The following is a 16,479-nucleotide window of genomic DNA, read 5'->3' on the forward strand; positions in this document are numbered from 1 at the left end:
AACCAAAACAGTGTGGAAAGTGGGGAGGTGAAGTAGAGAGGATACAGATTATGGACAATTTGAAATGCCAGGAAGAATTTACGTTTGACCCTATAGGTAGTTCTCTTTTACCAACCATTTTCCTGAGCAATTCTATATGCCAGGCACTGTGAAGCAAATACAAATAAATAATGTTCAAGAAACTCATAATCTGGTGGGAATGACTTACAAGTAAATAAATGATTATAATACAATCTGAGAAGTAGTATACTTGTGTTGGTAGCTCAATGAATTTAAGAGGTGAAAATGATCATTCATTAAAGTTTTAATTTTTTCCGTTGCATAATAAGGATAAATCATAGATAACTTCTATTTTTTAAGCCAGAGTAACTGAATGGTTGTGCCAAAGTTTAAATAAAAAGAACGGTAAAGAGAATCTTTTTGGAGGGGGTCAGAGAGAAAGATGAGTTGGTTTTCCTTTCCATTTAAGGTGAACACAGATATTTAAAACACAGAAATAAGACCTCTGGGAAAAATAAACAAAGAAGCTTTAAAAAATCCTGTTTCCCAGTCTACTAGTTTTCTACTTCCAACTGGGGGATTTTGGTGTCAGTGACTGAAAATGGTCAAATCAGGAATAGAAATTGATTACTCTCAATGTCTATGTAGCTCTTTTTCACTGACTTGTCCAGCTAGTGTATCAAATTCAATACCAACCTCTGATTTCATTATCTTGTCCTATCGCTACAACTCTGGTGTCTTATATTCAACAGGCTCTTTCTATTATTTATGTGAATGAGGTTCATCACCTAGGCCTGCTGATAATTGTGTCCCTGTCTAGCCCAGATCTGCCCCTTTCCCACTGCTACCCATACAACCTTGGATTATGTTCCTATTACCTTAATGCTGGATTCCAAATTTCTATCTCCTTAAAAAAATTATACAGACCTTACAAAACTTATCACTTAGAAATCACTCCTCTGTTCAGTAAGCAATAAAACTATCCATCAATATATTTATATTCCTCTTCTACTGTTCTACCATAATGAAAAGAATAATTACCTGGCGGTCAAAAACTATAGTTTAGTGGCCATGCTAATATCTAGATGGTTTACCTTGGCCAAATCCTTTCACTGCTCAGAAATTTCCTACCTTCTCTATAAAATGAGAAGCTAGAACAAGATGATTTCTTTCTGTTACGATTATCTTGAGAGATAGTTTCCTTATATGTAACACTGATGAAACTGTCTAGTTGAAAATGTGCAGTGAGATTCACTCACTAAAGAATTCTTTCATTTTATCTTAGGTAGGACTGTGTAATAATTATAATTTTGTTTCTTTTACTTAGGTAAAGACCTAGTGACAAATATAAATCATCCTATAATCAGCAATTTTGGTTATGATGTACTGGTTTATAACAGGGCATGTTTTATGTGTTTATTATATGTCAGTTAAACTTCAATAAAGCTATTTTCTTTTTTAGATGTTTTTAATTTTAAGTTAATTTATTTTTATTTTTAAATTTTCTCAATTACAGTTTACAATCGATATTATTTTGTATTAGTTTCAAGTCAATAAAGCTGTTTTTAAAATGAAGAAAAAGGATGTTTTATATTGGTTAAACTCTAAACCTTAATATGGAATTTGTTAATATTATCTTGTTGCTGGCAAAGCAACTACATTCCTCTGAAATAATTTTTCTCATATACTAGTTATTAGTTTTTAAACGCCTCTTGACTTAAACATGAGAGTGAACAAGAAGAAGTGCTATTTATGTTTTAGGGTGATATATTAAGAAATAGTTTAAACAATGGTTTATAAAACCTTTCAGGCCCAATTACTACTTTATTAGGATGAAAAATCCCCAGAAGCTCAACCTAACGCTATTGATTTTTATTTGACCCCATTTATTGTATTAATAGGAATTTTAGAATGGAAAAAGACTTCCGGTAAAACATGGATGTTTTATTTTCTACTTATTCCAAAACGCCATTGAGATTACAATAATGGAAAAATTATGCACAAACTCACAAGGACAGAGAACAGGAGAGGAAGCAGTAGCATAAGAAGATGTGTAACTCACACTGCAGATCAGAGAAAGCTAAAATATAAGCCTAAGGGAAGGAAGTCAATGAGTAATAAGCAAATTCTTGCCATAGAATCCTTTCCAATTAGCCTTTTGCTATCTCACTCTTAAGCAAGGAAAAGATAGCAAAGGGTCCCCGGGCATTTGAGGAAAAAGGCTTTAATATGAGAAAGTATCTGAATAAACAGAAAAAAAGGAATAAAGTAAAAGACAATGTAAAGAACAGAAGAAAATTTAAACAAAATTCAACCTTATAATTTATATCCACCAAGAGATCGAAGACCATATGGCACCCATGAAACAAAAAGCTTTCAAAGAGGTAGAGGGGAAGGAAGCAGTATTATCAACAAGTACAGTACAATGAAAAAAAAAAACACACACACAAAAAGAAATGGAGACAAGAGCTCATAGATTAAAAGACTTAAAGAGATATAAACCAATTGCAAAATACAGACCTTACATAGATCCCAATTCAAGCAAATTGCAAAAAGAAAAACGAATTATAATAATAAGGACTACTGGAAATTTGAACACTGGATATCTGTACATTAATTTTTAGGTATATGATAGAGTTATAGCACTTCTTTTAAGAGTCTTTGTCTTTTAGAGATACATACTAAAATATTTATGGAAGAAATTATACAATGTTTGGGATCTGCTTTAAAATATCTTGAGTTGAGAAATATTGAAGCAGAAAGAAGGGTATATGGTGTTCTTTATATTCTTCTGTTTCTTTCTGTAAATGTTTGACACTTACCATAATAAAATGTTTTACAAAACGGATTAGAGAACAAGGAAAATCTAGAAAATTAAAAATATGATAGAAACAAACAAACAAAATCAATAGAAGGATTAGAATACTTTCCTAAAACTGAAGAAATGAGATTCTAAATTGAAAGAGACATCCCATATCTAGTATGATGAATTTTAAAAACTCACAATAAGAAGTACTACTATACAAATTTCAGAACACCAGAGATAAAGAGTAGATTGATTCTAAAGACTTCCAAAGAGGAAAAGCAGCGTACACACAAAGGACTAGAAATCAAAATGACAATCCTATATAACAAAAGGGTAATATGCAAATAGACCAAATGGCAGAACAACCTAACAACCAATCGAAGTGTAATATGCTAATGATATGCTAAGGCTGCTCAACTGCTCACTATGACATGCACTGACCACCAGGGGGCAGAAAGTCAACTGATCAACCAGTAGCTATGATGTGCATTGACCACCAGGGGGCAGATGCTGTGACTGGTAGGTCAGCTTGGATCCAGAGGATGGGGCCTGAGCTAGATGGGCCGGACACACCCTGGATCCCTCCTACAATCCCTCCCTGGCCTGATAGTGCACCGGTGGGGTCCCTCAGCCTGGCCTGTGCCCTCTTGCAATCCGGGACCCCTTGGGGGATGTCAGAGAGCCAGGATGAGCGGGAGCGGCAGGTAGGAGCTGCAGGCAGTGTTGGACTGTGGGTTTCCCAATCCCTGCAGGCCACCCAGAGGGATCACACCCATGCACGAATTCGTGCACCAGTCCTCTAGTGAACTTCATAATTACAACACAGGAAACTAAAAAACAATGGAAACAATGCCTTCAAAGATCTGAGGGAAAATTATTTCTGACCTAGAACTTTATACCCAGCCAAATTATAGATTAAGTGAGGGGGTAGAATAAAGGCATTTCAGACATGCAAAGTCACAACAAAATTTACCATCCATTCACCCTTTCTGAGGTAGCTACTAGAAGATGTGTTCCACCAAAACTAGAAAGTAAACCGAGAAACAGGTAGACACAGAATTTAGAAAAGGAGGTCTAACACAGCAAAGATGTGAAGGAAATGTGACTCCAGTACATCATTTGGCTCAGAACAATTTTTATAAAGCTGCAACAATGAAAACAAAACATGAAGAGGGAAATTGTGTGAGGGTAGAAGTATAGGAAAACTAAATCCCAATCTTCCATATTAGGATGCCATAGGTTATGTCTCCAAATTAAAAAAATAAAAAATTTGCAATATAAGAGTACTGAATATGGAGGTAAATGGCAGCTAAAGAGGTGAAAGTCATTGTTTCTGGGAGTCAAGAATTGGGATAGGGAGGCTAGGTAAAGCACTGCTATTTTATAAGACTCTCTCTCTATATATATATTACTTTGATAAAAATAAAAATTAAATTTAAGAACACATCAAGAATTATCCAGTAGCCTACAATTCCAATAAGTCAAATATTTTTCACTTTTCTAGGTTCTCTTCTATAGCATATATCTATAATTTTACATACTTATAGTAGCTAAATTTGTTACAACTGCTCACCTATATAGTTTCAATTAAGTTCATTTTTGTGACTATATTTGAAACATTTCATTTAAATAATATCCTATTAAGTGACATCCCATACTTTTCTAAACATTCCTCTATTTTGCAATATTTATGTTGATGTCTAAATTTTCAATACTGTAAATAATGTTACAATGATAATTTTCAAGTGCACGAATGCCTTCTTTGAGATTATTTCCTCAGGTTAATTTAGCAGCAATAAGGGCTCTTTGTACTTACTGCAAAACTGCTTTGCAATGTTGCCATCATATGAAACGATAATTCATTATTTCACTTGCATTTCTTTATCAGCAAAATGAGACATTTTCCCAAAGATTATTTCTTTTATTGTCTTGCAAAAAATTTATTCTGAAATCCTTAAGTTGAGGTTGTAATGTTACTTCTTAGGAACTCTTAACTCAGTGGTCGGCAAACTCATTAGTCAACAGAGCCAAATATCAACAGTACAATTGAAATTTCTTTTGAGAGCCAAATTTTTTAAACTTAAACTTCTTCTAACGCCACTTCTTCAAAATAGACTTGCCCAGGCCATGGTATTTTGTGGAAGAGCCACACTCAAGGGGCCAAAGAGCCGCAGGTGGCTCGCGAGCCGCAGTTTGCCGACCACGGTCCTAACTCAATCATTCCTTTTACATTTATTAGTTGGAATTCTACTATAAGGAAACACTCTCCCTTGTTCCCCATTAATTAATTTATGGATTAACTCATGGATTCTTATTCAGTGGGGTTATAACATATCACTATGATTACTGAAATATTCATATTGTCCTAGATTTGGCTGGTTAAGAACACTTTAATCAATTCCTTATATTAATATTTTGTAATATTTTGAGGAAAATAATTTCCTGATTTCCTATTTATATTGTTTTTCATTCTTTGAAAGACTATTTTTGTATTATCAATTTGTAATTTGTAATTTGCTCCACATCTCCTCACAAATTTTCTAGGCTAACTTGTAAAATTCAGTTAGACTGTTGTTTATTATGGTACTAGAAGTAGAAGCCCGGTGCACAACATTCGTGCACTGGCGGGGGTGGGTATCCCCTCAGCCCTACCTGTGCCCTTTAGCAGTCCGGGAGCCCTCGGGGGATGTCCAACTGATGGTTTAGGCCTACGCTGCAGTAAGACATCCTTAGTGCTGCTGCCGAGGCGGGAGAGGCTCCAGCAGTGGGAGAGGCTCCCGCCACTGCCGCTGCACTTGCCGGCCATCAAGTCTGGCTTGTGGCTGAGCAGCACTCCCCCTGTGGGAGCACACTGACCACCAGGGGGCAGCTTCTGCATTGAGCGTCTGCCCCCTGGTGGTCAGTGTGCGTCATAGCCACCGGCCATTCCACCAATCATTCTATTTGCATATTACCCTTTTATTATATAGGATAGGGTTTAAGAGAAGACTTAATTTTTCCAGGTTGCTAAAGAGTATTTCAGACAAAATTTATGAAATAAATATTCAATTTCCCATTATTCTATATACCTGGCTTTGTCATACAGCAAGGAAATATTCAACATTTTTGTGAAAAACACATTAAAATTTAATATAAATACTTTTGTACTATTTTTTGTTGTTATTGATCCTCACCTGAGGATATTTTTTCCATTGATTTTTTAGAGTGGAAGGGAGGGGGAGAGACAGAGAGAAACATCAGTGTGAGAGAGACACATTGATTGGTTGCCTCCCCCACGAGCCCTGACCAGGGCTGGGGATCAAGCCTGCAACCAAGGTACGTGCCCTTGACGGAATCAAACCCGTGACCCTTCAGTCCATGGGCCAGAGTTCTATCCACTGAGCAAACGGGCTAAGGCCTTTTGTCCTATTTTGTTCTACTAATTTGTATGTCTGTATTATTCCTTTCCAATAACACACTGAATTATAACTGCTTTAAATAAGCTTTAAATCTTATAAGATTGTTCCTTTGTCATCTTTTTTAGACTACTGTTTGAGATGTATGCTTTTCAAATGAAATTTTGAGTGTTTCAAGGAAAAATGCAACTGGAATATTAAGGATATGGAGCTAACTAGATGGCTAGAGGAATATTGAGACTCAGCAATTAGCTTTCTCTAAAAGGAATTGGCATTTATTTCTTTTGCTAGTATCTTTTAGGTTTCTCCGAGTTTCATAGTTTCTTTTACATATATACAATACAAATCCTGTTAGATATGTGAAAACAAAATACTTTTATTGATTTTGTGAATGAATACTTATACATGTTCCATCTATGCAGTTTTATAACATGAGTACAAAGTTATAAAAGTAGCGATATCAAATAGTGCAGAGGATATAATTTAACTTCCTGGTCCTAGAATGAACCAAGTTAAGTAATAAGGCAGGGGGTAGAGACTAGATAAGAAACAAACAGCATACATTCAAGAAGGGAGCAAGAGAAAGAAAGCAAAGGACGATGTTTATAGAGGAAGGTGCAATTTCTTGGTACGATGATAATGCCCAGGGTAGGTGACTCATTGGGAAGAATAATAAATGGCTATCACCTATGCTCCTCCAGAATATTTTAAAGTTTTAGAAATGACAGACAAATTGAAGAGGGAAAAATGATGTTAGGAATCAATATATAAAACTAGAGATTTTGTGGTAAAATAACTAATACTACTAAATAAAAGACTTAAGCATTTAAATATCTATGTACAACTTCTTCTAAATGACTGTTTAGTTATAAGAGCCAAATTCTACATTATATTTTTTTCAAAATTAGTGACTTGGAATAAAAACTTACTTGGAGACCAGATGTCCTTAGAATAAAATCTATTTTGCATCCAGTAAAATAGTAAGTTTTCAAAACATTAAAATAATTGCATCAATTTTAAGATGCATCAAATCCAGTTTTAATCTTATAAACTTCTACTTGTCTAAAGCCCAAGAGAATTTATAATACTTCTTCTATAACATGGCAATTCCCATTCTCACTAGTCAGATGATTCCCAGCCCAGTAGAAAAAATTCACTGAAAGAAAGTTTAAATTTAAATATGGTAACAGGAACAGATTCAGAATGTAAGTGGCCTAGGAGTCACCTGATGGCTATTGAGACCTTTTAGTTTGTTTATATTACATGAACATTACAAATAGTAGCAGTACTTACCTTTCAAAGTGGCCTTCTTCAATACTTTCATGGCATAAAGCTGTCTAGCATCAGAGCCTGAGATTTTTTTGACTAAGAAAACCTGTATTTAAATAAGAGAAAATAAATTTTACAAAGTTTCACAAACTATACCATTGTTAAAATAAGAATCCTGCTATGTCATTTATTATTAGAAAGATTCTGATATTTCTTTTGTTGTTTGTTAAATCCCAAAGAGCATGTAACATATAAATGTAACTTAGTAAGCACTTACTTTTTAAAAATGATCACATATATCTAAATATGAAGAACCATAATTCCTAGATATGTTATTGAGCATCTTCATTTTCCAAATATTTTTAGCTCCTTTCTACATATAGTGTGGGATTTATATAAAACCAATCACACTTGCTCTAAATAGTTCATGGTTACACTATAACATGTATAATACAAAACTATCACTAAAGCTCTTCTACTCTTTTTGACCATTAGTTTCACGATTTTTTCCATCAAACCTTTAAACAGACCTGCAAATGGATCTGAATTTGAATTCTTTTTCTCCTATTCATTCTTTTCTAGCAGTGTTATTAAGCTGCCACAGATAGGAAGAAGAGACAATTACAATCAAGAATTAATTTAGGGTCAGCTCTCAATTCTCTGCATTAGCACTCTAGGGTATTAGCACACACACTCACAAAGATTCAACTGATTCTAGGGCAAAGCAGAGTTCCTCACTCTGAGAAACTGTGCCAAAGGTAATGGGCAATGACTTCAATTTAATTGAAGAGTACCAGAATTTGTACAGAAACCCTGATGCAGAGTGTGTTCCTCTCCCCAAACCACGCCCCTTAGCCCCCTTTACCATGCACCACCCTTTAGCTCAGGCATCCTCAAACTACGGCCCGCGGGCCACATGCGGCCACCGAGGACATTTATCCGGCCTGCTGGGTGCCGCTGCCTGTCCTGCTTAGCAGCCCGCAGTGCACATAGGAATCTGTTCATAGTTTTTTTTTTAAAACTATAGTCCGGCCCTCCAACCGTCTGAGGGACAGTGAACTGGCCCCGTTTAAAAAGTTTGAGGACCGCTTCCAGCCACTTAGCAGTGAGTCAATGTAGGGAAAGAAAAGCATTCTTAATCAGAGTGGTTCCTACAGATGGAATGATGTTCAAATATTAAAGGTTATCAGAAATTAATATTTTTGAACATAAATAAATTCTAATTAGGTGGAGGTTATTAGGATTTATCTGATATTTATTCAGTCTTAAGATTCCCTAACCAAGCTTCTTTGTGCCATTTTACAAGAAAAATGCTCCTGGTAGATTCCAAACTTTTTTCACCCATCTCTGAAAGCACATTCTTTTTAAAAAATATATATATATTTTCAGTGATTTCAGAGAGGAAGGGAAAGGGAGATAGAAACATCAATGATGAGAGAGAATCACTGATTGGCTGCCTCTTGCATGCCTCCCACTGGGGGTCAAGCCCACAACCCTGGCATGTGCCTTGACCGGGAACCTAATCATGACCGCCTGGTTCGTAGGTTGACGTTCAGCCACTTAGCCATACCGGCCGGGCTGAAAGCACATTCTTAACACTTTATAGCACTTCTTCATTTATAAAGAACCTTCTCTACAAGAATTTTTAATACATCATCATGACAATTTTGGGGAGGTAGACCTACTAAGCAATTCCTGTTTTACAGCTGCCCAAGCTAGGGATTAGAGTGGTTAAATAATTTGTCTAGTGTTACAGTGAAGGCATTGAGACAAGAACCAAGCCAGCCACCCAGTTCTGTGCTCCTGCTCAGTGCCTCTTAATCCAGTCCCTTTGGCCTGTCACCAGTCAAACAGAGCAGGAACAGCAGTCCCAGATGCCATCAGATCTTCCCCGACCAGAGCATTTCTGACCTTTCGAACTCCTCCATGAAGCTATTCTAGGCTGACAGGTCATCCCTGCTTCCTTGGCTTGGACTGGCTTTTTAGGGTGAGTAAGGAAGGAGACTTGTTTTTTTATGTTTGCTATTTATAGTAAGGTATTTAAAGAAATAAAGGGAGAAGCACGCTAACTCCGGGAAACTTACTAAATAATGTGTTCCCTGAAAATCTTAATGTATAGAAATAAATCCCTCTATTTGGGTTTATCTATATACATTGCATAATACAATTTCATAGCAGATGTTATATATTTGGCCTTATATCATTTAATTCTTACTACGGCCCTATGAGGTCAGGACTATTATTTACTCATTGATTCCTTTCTAGAATTATATGCTAGCTACTGTGCTTCCATTTCAATGCTGAGACATGGTACAAGGCATGGCCCCTGCACTCATAGAATATATAGTCTATTGGGGGAGATAGCCAATAAACAAATAATTAAAATGAAAAGCTATAATTCTGGTGAGTGCTGTGAAGATACAGAATATAATGTTGAGAGGGTAAAACAGGGGAATATAGCCCAAGTTAGGAGGACTTTCAAGAGTCCAGGGAGAAATAGTGGTGCATGGACTGGAGGAGTGGCAGTGGAGGAGAGGACAGGCATGATTTGAGGAATCTTTACTAAATCCACAGGACTTGCTGATGGATAAGATTGGTGGTGGGCGGTGTGTGGGAAGGGAATGGAGGACTAGAAGGATTGGAGATACAAATCTGTTACATCGGCTGTATATTGGTTATAATTAAGATAGGGAGCATAGAGAAATTAGTAGTGAGTGGAGTGAGAAGGCAGCCGAGAATAGGAACTTTGAGTAACTTCAATACTAAATGACTAACTAGAAGGAAAAAAGGGGGCTCCTAGAGGTTAATCACACACAACAAGTAAGTAGCCTAAACTCACAACTATTATGTTCTGCTGGCTAATCTATATTTGGATTAAAAGCATCACTTTGGATTTGAAAGATGTTAACAGCTATCACAAATTATCTATGTTAGCCAAGAATTGCTAACTAGTCCCATAAAAATATACAAGAGAGCTTAAACTGGTGTTGTTTTGAAGCTTGCAAAGTATATCTTCAAATGTTTCCTCACAGAGAGGTGGGAAGGAAGCCCTGCAATGTGAAAGTTGAATGCAATCTCAGAATTTTCCTCTTGCTGAGAAAGGGACTGGAGAGATCAAGTAGTAGTAATTGTAATACTGAACTTCTCAAATTGGAGTGCGGGAAGTACTTGTGAGGTATACTGGAAGAAAACTGATAAAGATGTTACATCTACTGCAACAATTTTTAGTTGGTGGTTTGGGGAAATATTATTTTTTATTAATTTCAGAGAGAGGAAAGGAGAGGGTGAGAGAAATGGAAACATCAGTGATGAGAGATTGATCGGCTGCCTCCGGCACACCCCACTCTGGGGATCGAGCCTGCAACCCAGGCATGTGCCCTGACTGGGAATCAAACCATGACCTCTTGGTTCATGAGCCACACCTGCCAGACTTGGAAATAGTTTCAACATTAAAAACAAACACGGAGCCGAAACCGGTTTGGCTCAGTGGATAGAGCGTCGGCCTGCGGACTGAAGGGTCCCAGGTTCGATTCCGGTCAAGGGCATGTACCTTGGTTGCGGGCACATCCCCAGTAGGGGGTGTGCAGGACACAGCTGATCGACGTTTCTCTCTCATCGATGTTTCTAACTCTCTATCCCTCTCCCTTCCTCTCTGTAAAAAATCAATATATAAAAAACAAACAAACAAACAAACAAACACGGAGATCATTGATAGAATGCAATGCTTGCATTCATTTTAAAGATAAACTATAAGTTACCCCAATTCCAAACTTTTAAGTGGTAACCCTCACACTAGTTCCCTGGGAGTACCCATTCACTTCCTGCTGGTATTAGGGAGACTGTGAAGGAAAGACAGAGATGCACTGCAAGATTACCTTTCAATTCTATACAAGGATTCAAAGAGGCCAGTGTATCCAGGGGATATTTTAGGATTTTTAATCACTCAAGAAGTACAGTTAGAGAGGCCATATGGTCTTGAAGATAAAGTAAATATGAAGTGAATACTGCCAATTTATGAAACTTTCCAATCTATTTTTGAATGACTTTATTAACTTTCCCACACTTATTGATAGTCAGAAATGTAAAAACACAGAGAAAATAATGCTTGTAGGGAGATCAGTAGTATTTCATAAAATATTTCTATTCCCCATCCATATGAAATATACATGAATTCCAAAAAGCAACTTTTTAAAAAGCACATACTCTTGACTTACCTTTCCAAATGATCCCTGCCCTAATACTTTTAAAAGTTCAAATTGGGAAGGATCTGCCTTTTCATGTCCTTCCTTTACATGATGTGTGATTGCAATTTCTTTGATACTGCCTTCTTCCTGTTGATGCAAATATAAAGGGAAAAAACAGAGTCAGAGCTACTTCTTCCAGGCATAAATCAAGCAATATAACTTTAGCAAATCATATTAGAAATCCTCAAATTAACATACACAAACCACCTTTACTGATCCACCAAGTAAACAGAAAGCATACTAGTATGCCAAGCAAATATTACTTTCAAGTTAAATGTCAGGGACAAATACCAGCCTACCACATTTTTTTCTTTTCTTTTTGCCTACAATAATATTTTTTTGTAATGCATATAAACTATTAGCAGAATATAAATGTGTTATACAAACAAACTATTATTTTATTACTATCATATTCCATATAAATGTTTGAAATCAATCAACATTTTCTGAGACACAGAATATTGGCAATATAGGGAATTACAAAGATTTCTTAAAAAGATATAGCAGGGTATCTTAATGTGGTAGCTTTTGAAACGAGCAGTAAAAGGAAAATAAGCTCTCCCTAGCTGGTTTTGCTAAGTGGATAGGGCATCAGTCTGAGGACTGATGGTCACTGGTTTGATTCTGGTCAAGGGCACGTACCTCGGTTGCAGGCTCCACCAGGGCTGGGGCACATGTGGGAGGCAACCAATCAATGTCTCTCTCACACTGATGTTTCCCTCTCTCTGTCTTTCCCTCTCCCTTCCATTGTCTCTGAAAAATCAATGGAAAAATGTCCTCAGGTAAGGATTATGAAGAGAGAGAGAGAGAGAGAAGAGAAAATAAGCTTCTGTAAGAGGACAAAAAAGGAATCCAGGCCCACCATTTTACTCTGTAAATCAGAAGCTGTATTTTGTAGACTGTCCTACTACTTAGGTAGCTTAATCACTTTAGACTCTCTCAAAACTTTGGCAACAATAATAAAACAATCCCCTAATAGGGTGTAGTCCTTTGTCATTTCACATGCATTATTTCCTTTCATTCTCACAACAATCCTGTGCAGTAGGCATTAGAGGAGAATCTAGCATCAGCTGACTCTATGATTTGACCCCCTTTCCTGGGCACTTATCTCCAAATGAGACCAATGTATAAGGGCCTGAGAGTGATAGCTGCTCATAGCTACATTAGGAAAGAGGAAAGCAAGTTTAAAAACGTTAAAAAAAAACAAAAACCCCAATGTATATGTGCAATTAAGATTTAGATTAAAATCCAGCAAATGTTTATTAAAAGTACCTACCATGTATCAAGCCCAGATTAGATGCTTTTTCACCATGTATGTATGTATGTATGTATGTATGTATGTATGTTGATTTCAGACAGGAAGGGAGAAGGGGAGAGAAAGAGATAGAAACATCAATGAGAGAAAATCATGGACTGGCTGCCCCCTGCACGCCACCTGCTGGGGATCGAGCCCACAACCCGGGCATGTGCCCTTGACCAGAATCAAACCCAGGACCCTTCAGTCCACAGGCTAACACTCTATCCACTGAGCCAAACCGGCTAGGGCGCTTTTTCACCTTTTATCTCACATTTATGCTTCATGACAAATCTTTGACTACATATCAATGTTAGAGAGAAGTGATGATAACACAGTGGAGTACTCCCCAGAGCAAGCAAAAACATTTCAGAATTCTCTACAGACTCCCTCAATTCACCACTAGAAAACTGACAGATTTTTAAAAGGCAAAAAATGGTTTGAATACGGTACAGTCTGAAGTTTAAAAAGATTAAGTAAAGATCACAAGCCAGTAACTGACAGACTTAGGGCTCAATTCCAGATCTTCTGACCTCTAATGACTTCTAAAACAAAGCTCTTAGCATTACAACCACACTGAGACTGTCAGAGGCTCTTGGTGGTTCCCCATCCAAGATCAGTGAAAGGAACAAACGTATTCCCCTTGTCTTTGTAACTGGTATGTATCTCTTGGGTCACTTAGCTAAACTGATTAGAGAAGCAGTCTCTGAATTTTTGGTAGCACATCCTTATTAGTAATAACAATTTAGCATATACCCAATATTTGTATACTATTGGCTCATAAATTATATGCATGTACTAATATTTTTTGTATTATTAAATTATATACATTATACATGGAAATGAAACTATAAAGAAGTTTTCTTCTTTATTTTCTGTACCCCAAAGTACTGTCACTCTGCACTTTGAAGACTAGTAGATTAGTCTAGAAACCAAGTTCATGGATTGGATTCTAGCATGTGCCAGTTAGCTTCCTATGGAAGAAAAATGATCTGTTCAAGAGTCTAACAGGAATCTAATGGCCATTTATGTCCTTAAATCATGAGGCTGTGAGAACTATATTATGTAACGTTCTCTATGTTTTACCACTTTTCTTTATTGGGTAAGTGGGATGTGACTTATTAGGCTGTGATATCATCTTATATTTCACAGCAAATGCCTACAATTGTCTGTCACAAATAAAGATGCAACACAGGCAGGAAAGGATCACTGAAATAGAAAAGTTTTGTTTTTTTTGTCATAGGCATACAGGATTAAGTCTTACTCTCATAGTGTGAGCTATGATCAGGCTATGGATCTCAAAATAAATAGCAGTTACTATTCAAGAAAGACTTCATCTTTGATGTCTACCCTTCCTTTTTTCTGTCAAAAAAGTTACTAAAAACAGTCTCCCTTTGATTCCTTCATTCAATAAATATATACTAAAACACATACAATGTATCAAGCATGGTACTGAGGAGACTTTTCATTTTTTTCCTATTTCCAATATCATCCAGGTCTAACCCTTTATCATTTTTCTTGTAGAAAACTGAAATTAGCTTGGTTACTCAACATGCCTCTTTCTGCCACTGCCAATAAAATTCATTCTCCTGACAAATTCATTTTCTGAAAGTAGACATATGACCAGACTGCTCAAAAACTCCTCCAAATTTTCTCTAATTAAATGCACTGCTTCACTTTGGCATTTGAAGCCGTCTACAATATGGCCTCAACCTTCTCTTCTGGTATTATTCCCAACATTCCCTTACATGTAGCCTGCCAACCTGGGTTATTTTCTGTTCCCTATTTTTTTTAAATCAAAAGTAATACATACATGCACATGACAAACCAGTGACAGAATAGTTTATGAAAAAAAGTCTCTAATTTCCAAATGTAGCTTTTTAAAAAGGTTAGTTTTCTGCACTTACATTATTTTTAAATTTAACTTTAAGACAATGCCTACTAATTTTAAAATAAGAAAGATGAAGGACCAACTTATATTATGCCCCATTCCTTCCATTATCTTCCTCCCTGCTGTTTGATAATTATATTACTTTTATATAAACCTCTTGTCTTTTCTATCCGTTTTTTGATAGAATCCTAATCCTTTACTTTGTAAAAGGAAGCTAATAGTGCCCATCATTCTCTGGGACACCCCCCCCTTGCTGCTAGCTGTATTTTTACATTTTTAGTAATATTAAGACAATCAACATTCTCTCCTGTAACCACAACCAAATCCTTCATGCTCTCTCTACACTGTAGAGAGTCTACAGCCTGATCCTAAACACTGAAAGTTTATGCAACAGCATCCATATTTTCATGACAATATATTGGTCAAACACAGGCTAGGAAGTATATTAAATTTCCTTTTATATGGACCTATAATAGTGACTTCCAGAACAATAATCTAAGGGGACTTAAAAATAACAACACTTCTTCAAATACTTAAATTCATGATATACTTTAACTTTGATTTCCATAGATTTCTTGTAGTTTTCTATTTTTCCTGTTTCTAACAGCCCCAAATCATTCTTGTGGGGAGGGAGATGTTAATTTGATCATTATTCTTAATCTTTTCTTAGCCCTTAACCATACTTTTCATTCTTCTGAGAGCCCTCTCATGCCCTCCCAGCAGGATGGGTTGTTTTCTAGCTCTTGCTGCACAGCTATTATCTTGGGATATCTCTTTCCTGGTTGAATCCACTATTTTTAGTTTGCATGTCTTTCTCTTTCTTGGATTACTCCCTTGTAACTTCCTAAGAAAGGTGACGTGGAAGAAAATTTTCTGAACCTCAAACATCTGAAAATGTCTTTATTTTGTCTTCACAAAATAGTTTGGCTTGGTACCAAATTCTAGAATAAAAACAACCTTGCTTCAGAATGTCAACACCATTGGTCCATTGCCTTCTAGCAACCAGGGCTGCTGCTGAGATGGGTGATGCTAACCTGATATATATATTTTGGTAGGTGATCTGGTTGTTCTTTCCAGGAACTTTAAGATTTTTCTCTGTCCTTATATTTCTGAAATGCCACACTAGTGAGATAAATATGGTCTTCTTTCCTTCAGAATGCTAGATGCTTGGTGAACTTTTATAATCTAAAGACCTGAATTCCTTACCTCTAGGGAACTCTAACATTTCTTTGATAATTTCCTACTATCCAGGGTTTCCCTTTTTGCAGCCCCTTTATTAGTTGGAAATTGTATGTTTGGAATTGAACCTTTTATGTCACTTATCTTTTTTCTCCTATTATCTGTCTCTATTTTTCTGAGATTTTATTTTCTTACCCTTATACTGAACTTTTTATTCTGGCAAATATTATCTTTAAATAAATTTTCAAGTACTCCTTTCCTTAATGTTTCTTTTTTTTTAAATAGCACCTTCCTCCACTTCCTACCATCCCCCCCCCTCTGCCCTCAAGTGAATGCAATCATTCCAAATCTCTTTGAGGATACAAACTGGAATCTTAAAAATTCTTTTCTAAATTGGGGCT

General features: G+C 36.4%; 1 protein-coding gene across 7 annotated transcripts in view; it reads right to left on the reverse strand.

Annotated features, from left to right (window-relative positions):
* RPS6KA3 (ribosomal protein S6 kinase A3) overlaps positions 1–16,479 on the reverse strand; it is a gene marked incomplete at its 5' end in the record, with an annotated part of 118,076 nt that overhangs the window by 52,516 nt on the left and 49,081 nt on the right. For all 7 annotated transcript variants that reach the window (XR_013959721.1, XM_080651968.1, XM_080651970.1 and 4 more), the window contains 2 exons: positions 7,495–7,576; positions 11,685–11,801. Coding sequence is in view for 6 of the 7 variants with exons in the window: in XM_080651968.1 (XP_080508094.1) it covers positions 7,495–7,576; positions 11,685–11,801 (199 nt within the window). The remainder of the gene's footprint in view (positions 1–7,494; positions 7,577–11,684; positions 11,802–16,479) is intronic.

This window comes from Plecotus auritus (genome assembly GCF_963455305.1).
Source record: "Plecotus auritus genome assembly, chromosome: X".
Classification (NCBI taxonomy): Eukaryota; Metazoa; Chordata; class Mammalia; order Chiroptera; family Vespertilionidae; genus Plecotus; species Plecotus auritus.